General features: G+C 44.2%; 1 protein-coding gene across 1 annotated transcript in view; it reads right to left on the reverse strand.

Annotated features, from left to right (window-relative positions):
• LOC149445494 (uncharacterized) overlaps window positions 1-12,926 on the reverse strand; it is a 125,055-nt gene that overhangs the window by 89,325 nt on the left and 22,804 nt on the right. The window contains exons 6-8 of the mRNA XM_089653760.1: window positions 12,783-12,854; window positions 12,316-12,386; window positions 11,877-12,063 (exon numbers count right to left, since the gene is read on the reverse strand). Coding sequence (XP_089509886.1) covers window positions 11,877-12,063; window positions 12,316-12,386; window positions 12,783-12,854 — 330 coding nt within the window. The remainder of the gene's footprint in view (window positions 1-11,876; window positions 12,064-12,315; window positions 12,387-12,782; window positions 12,855-12,926) is intronic.

The following is a 12,926-nucleotide window of genomic DNA, read 5'->3' on the forward strand; positions in this document are numbered from 1 at the left end:
TCCTGACATTTGGGGGATATCTGTCCTGACATTTGGGGGATATCTGTCCCGTCCTGACATTTGTCCTGACATTTGGGGGATATCTGTCCCGTCCTGACATTTGGGGGATATCTGCCCATCCTGACATTTGGGGGATATCTGCCCCGTCCTGACATTTGGGGGATATCTGTCCCGTCCTGACATTTGGGGGATATCTGTCCCGTCCTGACATTTGGGGGATATCTGTCCCGTCCTGACATTTGGGGGATATCTGTCCCGTCCTGACATTTGGGGGATATCTGTCCCGTCCTGACATTTGGGGGATATCTGTCCCGTCCTGACATTTGGGGGATATCTGCCCGTCCTGACATTTGGGGGATATCTGTCCCGTCCTGACATTTGGGGGATATCTGTCCCGTCCTGACATTTGGGGGATATCTGTCCCGTCCTGACATTTGGGGGATATCTGTCCCATCCTGACATTTGGGGGATATCTGTCCCGTCCTGACATTTGGGGGATATCTGTACTGTCCTGACATTTGGGGGATATCTGTACCGTCCTGACATTTGGGGGATATCTGTACCGTCCTGACATTTGGGGGGATATCTGTACCGTCCTGACATTTGGGGGGATATCTGTACCGTCCTGACATTTGGGGGATATCTGTACCGTCCTGACATTTGGGGGATATCTGTACTGTCCTGACATTTGGGGGGATATCTGTACCGTCCTGACATTTGGGGGATATCTGTACCGTCCTGACATTTGGGGGATATCTGTACTGTTCTGACATTCTTGAACCTCAATAAATGAGATTGGCTGTCAGTACTTCAGGATTGATCAATTTTCAGATATCTCCCATAGTTTGTGAACTCTATAACTTCCCTAGAGACTAAATCATAAATACTAATTTGGGTTATTTTCACCAAAGACATGGAGCAGAATACATCTCGGCCTAAATTTATGAAGAACAATTATTTATTTGCAAACTTTTATAACAAAGAAAAAAATGTTTTTTTTTTTCAAAATTTTTGGTCTTTTTTTGTTAATTTACCAAAAAAATAAAAACCCCATCGGTGATTAACACCATCAAAAGAAAGCTCTAGTTGTGTGAAGAAAATTATAAAATGTTAGTTTGGGTACAATGTTGTATTACCGCGCAATTGACATTCAAATTGTGAGAGTGCTGAAACCTGAAAATTGGCCTGGGCAGGAAGAGGGGTAAAAGTGCCCAGTATGGAAGGGGATAGTGGGGTACCCTAAGGTTCAGTGTGATTAGTGGTGTACCCCAAGTTTCAGTGTGATTAGTGGTGTACTCCAGGGTTCAGTGTGATTAGTGGGGTACCCCAAGGTTCAGTGTGATTAGTGGTATACCCCAGGGTTCAGTGTGATTAGCGGGGTACCCCAGGGTTCAGTGTGATTAGCGGGGTACCCCAGGGTTCAGTGTGATTAGCGGTGTACCCCAAGGTTCAGTGTTATTAGTGGGGTACCCCAAGGTTTAGTGTTATTAGTGGTGTACCCCAAGGTTTAGTGTTATTAGTGGGGCACCCCAAGGTTCAGTGTTATTAGTGGGGTACCCCAGGGATCAGTGTTATTAGTGGGGTACCCCAGGGTTCAGTGTTATTAGTGGGGTACCCCAAGATTCAGTGTTGGGCCCCTTACTTATTAATATATATATAAACAATATGGGGTGTGAGATTATAAATCCCATTCCAGTCTTTGCAGATGACACCAAGCTGTGCCGGGGAATAACGTCCTTACAGGATGTCTCCAACTTACAAGCCGACCTCAATGCTCTGTGTAATTGGGGGGCTATGGGGCCAATGAGGGCTAATGGTGATAAATGTAAGGTTCTGCACTTGGGGGCTAAGAATATGCATCATACATACTAGGGGGGTACAACTGGGGGGGAAAATGATGGAGAAGGATCTGGGGGGGTGAATGGTAGAGAAGGATCTGGGGGATCAATGGTGGAGAAGTATCTGGGGAGGTCAATGGAGGTGGTGAAGGATCTGGGGAGTAAAATGGTAGAGAACGATCTGGGGGGGTCAATGGTGAAAGATCTGGGGGGGCAATTGTGGAGAAGGATCTGGAGGGGTAGGGGTCAGTGGTGTAGAAGGGTCTGGGGGGATCAATGGTGAACGATGTGGGGGGGTCCATGGTGGAGAAGGATCTGGGGGTTCTAGTAGATCACAAGCTTAATAATGGCAGCAATGCAAAGTTGAGGGTTCTAAGGCGAGCAAAATCCTCTCTTGTATTAGGAGAGGTATAGACTCCAGAGAGAGAGAGAGATATCACCCCCCCTCCCCGGGTACAATTCATTAGTAATACCTCATCTGGAATATGCAGTTCAGTTTTGGGCTCCAATTCACAAAAAAAACATTGGGGAACTGGAGGAAGTACAGAGAAGGGCAACCAAACTGATAGGAGGCATGGAGGAGATCAGCTATGAGGAAAGATTAGAGGAACTGAATGTATTCTCTACTGAGAAGAGGAGATTAAGGGGGGATATGATCTCCATGTATAATACATAAGGGGGGATATGATCTCCATGTATAATACATAAGGGGGGATATGATCTCCATGTATAATACATAAGGGGGGATATGATCTCCATGTATAATACATAAGGGGGGATATAATCTCCATGTATAATACATAAGGGGGGATATGATCTCCATGTATAATACATAAGGGGGGATATGATCTCCATGTATTATACATAAGGGGGGATATGATCTCCATGTATTATACATAAGGGGGGATATGATCTCCATGTATAATACATAAGGGGGGGATATGATCTCCATGTATAATACATAAGGGGGATATGATCTCCATGTATAATACATAAGGGGGGATATGATCTCCATGTATAATACATAAGGGGGTGATATGATCTCCATGTATAATACATAAGGGGGGATATGATCTCCATGTATAATACATAAGGGGGGATATGATCTCCATGTATAATACATAAGGGGGGGATATGATCTCCATGTATAATACATAAGGGGGGGTATGATCTCCATGTATAATACATAAGGGGGGGAATATGATCTCCATGTATAATACATAAGGGGGGATATGATCTCCATGTATAATACATAAGGGGGGATATGATCTCCATGTATAATACATAAGGGGGGATATGATCTCCATGTATAATACATAAGGGGGGATATGATCTCCATGAATAATACATAAGGGGGGGATATGATCTCCATGTATAATACATAAGGGGGGATATGATCTCCATGTATAATACATAAGGGGGATATGATCTCCATGTATAATACATAAGGGGGGATATGATCTCCATGTATAATACATAAGGGGGATATGATCTCCATGTATAATACATAAGGGGGGATATGATCTCCATGTATAATACATAAGGGGGGGTATGATCTCCATGTATAATACATAAGGAGGGGATATGATCTCCATGTATAATACATAAGGGGGGATATGATCTCCATGTATAATACATAAGGGGGGATATGATCTCCATGTATAATACATAAGGGGGGATATGATCTCCATGTATAATACATAAGGGGGGGGATATGATCTCCATGTATAATACATAAGGGGGGATATTATCATCATGTATAATAAATAAGGGGGGGATATGATCTCCATGTATAATACATAAGGAGGGGGATATGATCTCCATGTACAATTCATAAGGAGGGGGATATGATCTCCATGTATAATACATAAGGAGGGGGATATGATCTCCATGTACAATTCAGAAGGAGGGGGATAGGATCTCCATGTATAATACATAAGGGGGGATATGATCTCCATGTATAATACATAAGGGGGGATATGATCTCCATAAATAATACATAAGGGGGATATGATCTCCATGTATAATACATAAGGGGGGGGATATGATCTCCATGTATAATACATAAGGGGGGATATGATCTCCATGTATAATACATAAGGGGGATATGATCACCATGTATAATACATAAGGGGGGATATGATCTCCATGTATAATACATAAGGGGGGATATGATCTCCATGTATAATACATAAGGGGGGATATGATCTCCATGTATAATACATAAGGGGGGATATGATCTCCATGTATAATACATAAGGGGGATATGATCTCCATGTATAATACATAAGGGGGGGATATGATATACATGTATAATACATAAGGGGGGATATGATCTCCATGTATAATACATAAGGGGGGGATATGATATACATGTATAATACATAAGGGGGGATATGATCTCCATGTATAATACATAAGGGGGGGATATGATCTCCATGTATAATACATAAGGGGGGATATGATCACCATGTATAATACATAAGGGGGGATATGATCTCCATGTATAATACATAAGGGGGGATATGATCTCCATGTATAATACATAAGGGGGGATATGATCTCCATGTATTATACATAAGGGGGGATATGATCTCCATGTATAATATATAAGGGGGGATATGATCTCCATGTATAATACATAAGGGGGGGGATATGATCACCATGTATAATACATAAGGGGGATATGATCTCCATGTATAATACATAAGGGGGGATATGATCTCCATGTATAATACATAAGGGGGGGGGGATATGATCTCCATGTATAATACATAAGGGGGATATGATCTCCATGTATAATACATAAGGGGGGATATGATCTCCATGTATAATACATAAGGGGGGGGGATATGATCTCCATGTATAATACATAAGGGGGGATATGATCTCCATGTATAATACATAAGGGGGATATGATCTCCATGTATAATACATAAGGGGGGATATGATCTCCATGTATAATACATAAGGGGGATATGATCTCCATGTATAATACATAAGGGGGGATATGATCTCCATGTATAATACATAAGGGGGGATATGATCTCCATGTATAATACATAAGGGGGGATATGATCTCCATGTATAATACATAAGGGGGGATATGATCTCCATGTATAATACATAAGGGGGGATATGATCTCCATGTATAATACATAAGGGGGATATGATCTCTCCATGTATAATACATAAGGGGGGATTGCTGTAGGAAAGTCCTGGATTCTTTCTTGGATACACAGAATATAACTGGATATAACATTTATAGGGAAAGTTGATCCAGGGAATATCCGATTGCCTCTCGGGGTGTCAGGAAGGATTGTTTCCCCTGCAGGAGCAGATTGGATCGTGCTTTGCTGGGTTTTTGCCTTCTGGTGGATCAGCTGTGGGTGTAGGATTATAACTTTTATTTTTAATGGTACAACTAGATGGAATGTCTTTTTTCAGCCAGACTAACTATGTAACTATGTAGGTCCCACACCGCTGCCTCCCATCTCCTGAGACTGCACTCAGTGACTTGGGTCTGAAACGCTACAGACATATCCCTCCACCCGGCACAGCCAGCAGATAACAGAGCAAGGAACCCTGGGAGACTTGTTCTGTTAGAGATCTTACTAGACCCCGACATGGGGCAGAAGATCAAAAGCACACACCCCAGGTGCCTAGGTCTAGTAATGTCTATGGTGAAAATCTACATTTTGCTGCCAGCTGATCCCCAGAACCTCCATAAATCCAGTCTAGATACATAAATTGTGTCTGCAGCACAGAGAAGGAAGATTATCCGAGAGAAATCCAGGAATACAGGACGGGGAACACAGCTCAGGAAAGTGACCAGGGGATTACAGGCTGATATCACCCAGTCCCCGCCCTACTCTGGACCAATCAGTGAGCAGTATGGGTGGAGGAATGGATTTAGTGTTCCTGACCCACCTGTGCTGATCTCTGTAGGAGTGTCCTCCTCTATAAATGTCCCCGTTATTCCATCCTCCTCCATAGACTGCTGATCATCCCTCACATACGCCTCTTCTTCTTCTGCTTTCACCTCAAATTCTATATCGATTGGATCTCCACTCTAAATCAAGGAAATGAGAGAAAATATCATCTGTAAAATGTAAGATTTATGATTGTGAAATCAAACACAAAATCCACACATTGTCTCCCTTCACCTTCAGCCCCCCACAACCACTGCCCAGGGTTGTGGGGAAGGGACCCTTGCCCACATCAACATGGACACAAGGTGCTTTTGGGGGGGAGAACGCCCCTCCCCCGAAGCAATCACCCCATGTTGAGGGTATGTGGCCTGGTATGGTTCAGCACGAAGGTGGGCACTCACTAAGGGTCTGGTATTGATTTTGGAGGGGGCCCCACACCATTTTTTTTTTATTATTTTGGCATCGGGGTTTCCCTCAAAATCAGACCTGTCACAGCTGTAAGCAGGGAACCTGGCAGCCGTCCGCTCCTTGTTTACTGGTTGTTGGGGACACTGGCGGCTGCCCTCTCCTTAACAACAAGCTATTTACAAGTGTTGCTATGGACACCAGTGGTAAATTACCCGCAGGCTTCACTACTAAAAAACAGAATGCAGCATCTTACTACATACTGGAATACGGGAAGATACCGCTTTGTGATTGGAGCCCATAGTCTCTACAAGTCCATGTTCTAGATTCCCCATCCCACCAACCTTGTAATAGTGAGGGATGGTGTGATCTTCCTGTGTGGAATCCCGGGAATACAGAGGACGGGGACATCTCTCTGGTGGGTTCCTGGTATTAGGTGGCTCCATCATATCCTTGTGTCCTTCTGAAAACTCCTCCATCACTCCATACTCCTCATCCTCCTCTTTATACTCTTCTTTAACATCAATATTCTCATCCCCGAGGATTCCACTCTGAAAGATATAATAAAACATTCATTGTAACAAACATGCTGTGTATAAATCACAACTACCAATAATTGTCATCATCTACCTGATGATGGTGAGGGATGGTGTGACCTTCCTGTGTGGAATCCCGGGAATACAGAGGACGGGGACATCTCTCTGGTGGGTTCCTGTATCTGGATGACTCCACCATGGTGTCCTGGTACAGATCTTTGTGTTCTCTTAGAAGCTCTGACTCCTCCATCCCCCCATCCTCATCCTCCTCCTCTTTTATCTCTTCTTTAACCTCAACTTTAGGATCTCTCAGGTTTCCACTCTGAATATATAATAAAAATGCCATCAATGGTAACAATGCAGATAATGTACAGATCCTAATGATACTATCAGTGATTGTTCCTCATCTACCTGATGATGGTGAGGGATGGTGTGACCTTCCTGTGTGGAATCCCGGGAATACAGAGGACGGGGACATCTCTCTGGGGGGTTCCCATGACTGGATCCATCTGTAGGAAACACACACACTGACTGAATCCATTGTTTCTATGTGTTTATCAGATGATGGGGGATCTAGGTGGATCCTCCGTACTGCTCTCTCCTTTACAATAAAGTCTCCTCTTACCCGGTGATGTGAGGGGCGGCTGATTGTCCATCATGACGTCCTTGTAGAGATCCTTGTGTCCTTCTAAATACTCCCACTCCTCCATGGAGAAATAGACAGTGACACCCTGACACCTTATAGGAACCTGACACACACAATGATACAGTCACCATCCAGACACATCCCTTGTCTGTTACTGGAGAATGTCCCAGAATTCCCGGCACCGCTCACCTCTCCTGTCAGCAGCTCAGTGATCTCTCTGGTGACTTCTAGAATCTTCTTCTTCTTTCTCTCTTCTATCAGGGAGGGAGGTGGAGGCAATGTGATGTCATATGATCTCCAGACTTCACAGGAGGAAAACTCTACATCTGAACACAAATAGTCACATCAAATGATATTCCCAGAATCCTCCTCACCTCTCCATTCAGGTCTCCATTTTATTAAAGCCCCACTTCAGGCTGAGGTATAATTCCCCTCCACAGGACCCCCACACTACGCAGGGTATAGACTTGTTGCAGCATTCTGATGTCATTACATACAACGCAGGACCAACAGTCCCACTTTACATGTGAGGATACCAAGGGGCCCCACATCCTAAGAGCATCAGAAAAAAGTCAGAGGGAGGGACATTGGGAGGAGGAGCTGTGAGGTCAGTGTGATGTCATAGGATTCTCTGACTCTGGATGGAGGGACATTGGGAGGAGGAGCTGTGAGGTCAGTGTGATGTCATAGGATATATAGACTCTGGATGGAGGGACATTTGGATGGGGAGATTTGAGGGGTCCTCTATATGAGGCTCTCATGCAAACCAAATCCTTGTTCCTGGGTGCGTCCTACCTCTCCTAAACTGAGGAGTGAACTTTGACCTTTACCATCCAGAAATCTGTCCGGAATCTGTGGAAGTAAGCTGTCATGTGATCAGGTGACGTGCGGAGGAACGGAGTGTAAATAGCAGACAATTGTCTCCAGAGCCCCTAATGGTGGGGATGGATTTGGCGGCGTGCTGGTGCCAAGTTTCCTCCCCCCAGGGTCACTGCAGGTGTGGAGAAAAGCTGTGTAAGAGGATATGGAGGAGAGATGAGGAGGAGATCCAGGAATCAGGAGAAAGGTCAGGGCAAGCAACAGACGAGCGCATCCAAGAGACCAAGCCGGGGTCACTACACAGAAAATCAATCCAAGGAAACAACAGGCAGGACGAGGAATAGCAAGAAGGAGCTGAGAGACAAATGAGAATATTGCTCAGCCAATGGGAGATGATCTCAGCATGACTTCCATCATGAAGGAGATGAGGGGGAGGGGAGGAAGTCACTGAAGGTGACCATAGATCCATGGAAATTCAGCTGGTTCAGCAGGGATCGCTCACATTTCCATCCATGTGTGGCCACTGCCAGATAAAAGCCACTCCCCCAGCGGCTGCAGCCAATAGCTTCAGTGCTGATCTGTGTATTCTGAGAGCAGAGGAGTCCCCCCATTGTCAGAATACAAGAGTGCAGCGGGGAGGATTCCCCCATCCACCTCCAATGTGTGGATGGAGGAATCACTTCAGTTTTTATGGTCATCCCGCTGGCTGAACGATAAAACTGAACCATGTAGGCCAGCTTTGGGAGCAAATATATTATCATCAACTCCTCCCCCTGAAGGGGTTCATCTACGTATTACCTCCTCTGCCGCCAGATCCAGGAATGTGGACTCTGTGCTTCCTCTTTCATGGAACGTCCTGTCTGTACCTGACATCACTTCCTGTCTGTACCTGACATCACTTCCTGTCTTCCATAGAGACTTCCTGTCTGGGTAGAAGTGAGATCCCCACCTTGTGGAGCTCAGAGGAACTGCAGCCCCGAGAAGCGTCTGGTAGTGTGACCCCGGCCTTGTGCTGGGTGTGTATGGACTGTAGATCCTTATAGAGGGGTCACCTCCACTCCCACCAAGGGGGACAGAAATATATGACTGCTCGGGGGAGGGGTTTTGGCCCCTTTGATTTTGCAGTAACATTGATGGCAGATTTAGTCCTGTAGAACATCTGGTATATGGATACAAAGCCCCCCAGCTGGGAGTAAAGGGTGGAAATGGCTGGTGACCCCCAGATTTGGGCAATGATGTCATCACTATAAATGGATAAAACCCGCGCTATGTGTAACAACTCCAAACCTACAAAAACCTTCTAGCGGACTGCTGCTGTAACAAAGGGAAGGATTCCCTGTCATCTAGAAGAGCATTATGTGTCACAGCGCTGTCCTATTGTGTGTGCACAGAAATCATCACAAATACACTACAAATATGTGGAGACATTCAGAGATAAAGAGCTCGGGGCTCCAAATCCTATTCTCTGCACATCCACTGCTTCCACTTTACACCCACTTCATTGGTCTTATGGGGTTTATCAATAAATGAAGGAAACTGAACCGTGTGCAAATCCATCCACAACATAAAGTGCTTTGTGCTCAAGATGCTGCTCCCTGCAGATCCACTGCTTCCACTTTACACCCACTTCATTCATCTCATCAGATTTGCTGCTATAGGAAATCATTTAAAATGATCATAAACACAATTCTGCAGCTAATTGGCCACTAGGATTACTTTTACATGAAAGCCGCCCACCAGCTAATAAACCAGCACTAGAATGATGCCTGTAGCTGCAAGCATCCTCCCTGTTCCGTTCTCAAAACACTGACTATGTGTGGCTCTAAACGGACAGCTAAACCCTTGTCAGAATCTCCAGCAAACAGAAGCCCACTGCTTGTGTTGTCTACCAAAGAATCCAACTTTATTTTATAGGTGAAACTGAAACACAATACAATAACAGCATATCAGTATACATAGAATAACTAGTGTAGCATAAATGACAGATAACACAGAAGAAAGGCACTTACAGGTGATGATGTCTCAAGCCCCTTGGGAGAGAAGCAAGCACACTGCATCCACAGTGAATAGAAGTCTAAAATGGCTGAAGAGCTTCCCAAACCAAGAGTCATTTCCTGTCTGAGAGCTTACATATGCAGTGGAGACCTGCCATACATGTTTGCCACTAGATGGCCGTGGTACACTACATGTTCATATAAGTAACTATAATTCCATTAGCCTGTGAAGGCAACACACTCCCTGCCTGATATAATATATTATATCACTGCCCATGCATATCTACTGTACAGGGAAAACACATAAGAAAATACATTCTGGCCTAGATTGGTAACATAAAACATGAGTCCACAACATATCAGGGTCTTTTGGCTATGGTACTTCAAGCTTATGGCCCACATGAAGAAATAGTTTAGTCCATAAACCCATCTTCGGATTGGAGTAGCCGCCCAAGGCCAAACTATCTCCAACCCCAATTGTAATCCACAGGATGGAATTTAACTCAATGGCGAATGTCTCGCCTGAACGCTATCAGTGAGGAGCTCTCTGCTATGTATTGTGCCAACTACACAACAGAAATGCTATTCAAAGGAGAACAATGACATCTGAAACTGGTCTAGTATACACTTTAGCAGTCCCTTGTTTTGTCACTTTGACTTCAACCTTTCTGACATTACCATCTTTACTTGGCAATGTATTTGTGACAATTCCCACAGGCCAGTTGTTTCTGCTTTCTTGACAATCTTTCAATAAAACAACATTTCCATCTTTGACGTTGGAACTGGTCTCAGTCCATTTCTTGCGACTTTGTAAGGTACACAGATATTCTCTCCTCCATCTCTTCCAAAACGTATCAGCCAGGCATTGGACTTGTTTCCATTGCTTTACATGAAGTTCTGTTGTACTAAAGTCCCCATAAGGGGCAGATAAAGAGTCTACCTTTTGGGTCAAGAGCATGGCAGGCGTAAGAACTGTAGGATTATCAGGATCTGTAGATAGTGGTACCAAAGGTCTTGCATTAATGATAGCCATAACTTCTGCCATGAAAGTACTCAAAGTCTCATGAGTCAAACAAGTAGGTTTAGCTTGGAGTAACATTGCATCTAAAATGCGCCTAGCGTGTAGCTATTAATCTCTCCCAAGCACCTCCCATGTGAGATGAGTGTGGAGTGTTAAAGATCCATGTGCATCCTTTGTCTTGAAGATAGTTTAGAAGTTCTGCATCATTTGAGCATATATGCAGCTCTTTGCATGCTCCTACAAAGTTAGTACCTCTATCAGAGCGAATCAACTTAGCTGGACCACGAACAGAAAATAATCTTCTTAGAGCGTTAATGAAACTGGATGCCGACATGGACTCAACCAATTCTATATGCACTGCTCTTGTAGAAAGACATGTGAAAAGAACAGCCCAGCGTTTGCTGTCAGCACTGCCTCCTCTAGTTCGTCGTGTTACAACTGCCCAGGGGCCAAACACATCAACACCCACACTAGTGAAGGGAGGTTCAGGATTGACTCCATCTTTTGGCAACTCTGCCATCTTTTGGCTTTCCAATCTCCCTCTGAGCTTACGGCACACGACACATTTGTGAATGATTGCAGACACTAGACGTTTTCCACCAAGAATCCAGAAACCTACAGCTCTGATTGCACCTTCTGTTATGTGGCGCCCTTGGTGAACTATCTGGTTGTGATAATATCTTACGATCAATGTAGCAATGTGGTGATCATGAGGAATGATGACAGAATGCTTCTCCTCATCTGACAGCGTGGCAAAAGATAAACGGCCACCTACTCTCAACAGTCCATCTTGATCTACAAAGGGACTCAGTTTTGTAAGACGGCTCTGTTTTGGAAGTGTCCTTTGTTGTTCAATACAGTCATATTCTTGTCTGAAACATGCGTGTTGTACAGAAGAAATTATAACGGTTTTGGCCTGTGAAAGTTCTTCTAAACTGACTCTTTCATGGAAAACTCCCCAGCTTCCGGGTTGATCATCATTGGTTTTCTTCTGGAAGCTTTTGGCAACATGAATTAATTTTGCTATAACCCTGCTTAGTCTCTTCCAGTTGGAAAATCGTTCGAAACAATACAGCCGTAGTCTGGTGTCAAAGGCTTTAGTACTGAAGTTTACTACTTCTCACCTAATTTCAGGATCAGCTTCAGGATCCACTAAAGGATAAACATTGTTGTCATCAGGATTATCTACAGCTGTCTGATACAGAAAAGGTGGACCGGAGAACCATATAGAGTTCTGAAGGCAAGCTATCTGTGTAGGTCTGGTAGCATAATCTGCAGGATTTTGTTCTGAGGGTACGTAGAACCACTGCTCTGGACAGGTTGTTTGTCTGATCCTATTCACCAGATTGGAGACATACAAGAAGAATCTCTTTGAGGTGTTGCAGATATAGCCTAAAACTGTTTTACTGTCTGTAAAGAATTTCACAGCATCTAGGCTCAGGTCTATCTCGTCTCTCACTAGCTCTTACAGTTCAACCGCTAGTACAGCTGCACATAACTCTAGGCGTGGAATGGTATGTGCCGGCCTAGGGCTCAGTTTGGATTTTCCCATTACGAATCCAACATGACAGACATTTCCTGCATCGCTAACCTTCAAGTAAGTGACTGCACCTATCGCTATAACGGAGGCATCTGAAAAGATGTACAGTTCTCTCTTGCAGGCCTGTGACAATGAAACAGGAACATAACATCTGGATATTTGAAGACATTGTAAAGCTTGTAAAGACTGTCAGGG

This window comes from Staurois parvus, unplaced genomic scaffold (genome assembly GCF_062004578.1).
Source record: "Staurois parvus isolate SC_StPar_1 unplaced genomic scaffold, SC_StPar_1.0 ptg000720l, whole genome shotgun sequence".
NCBI lineage: Eukaryota > Metazoa > Chordata > Amphibia > Anura > Ranidae > Staurois > Staurois parvus.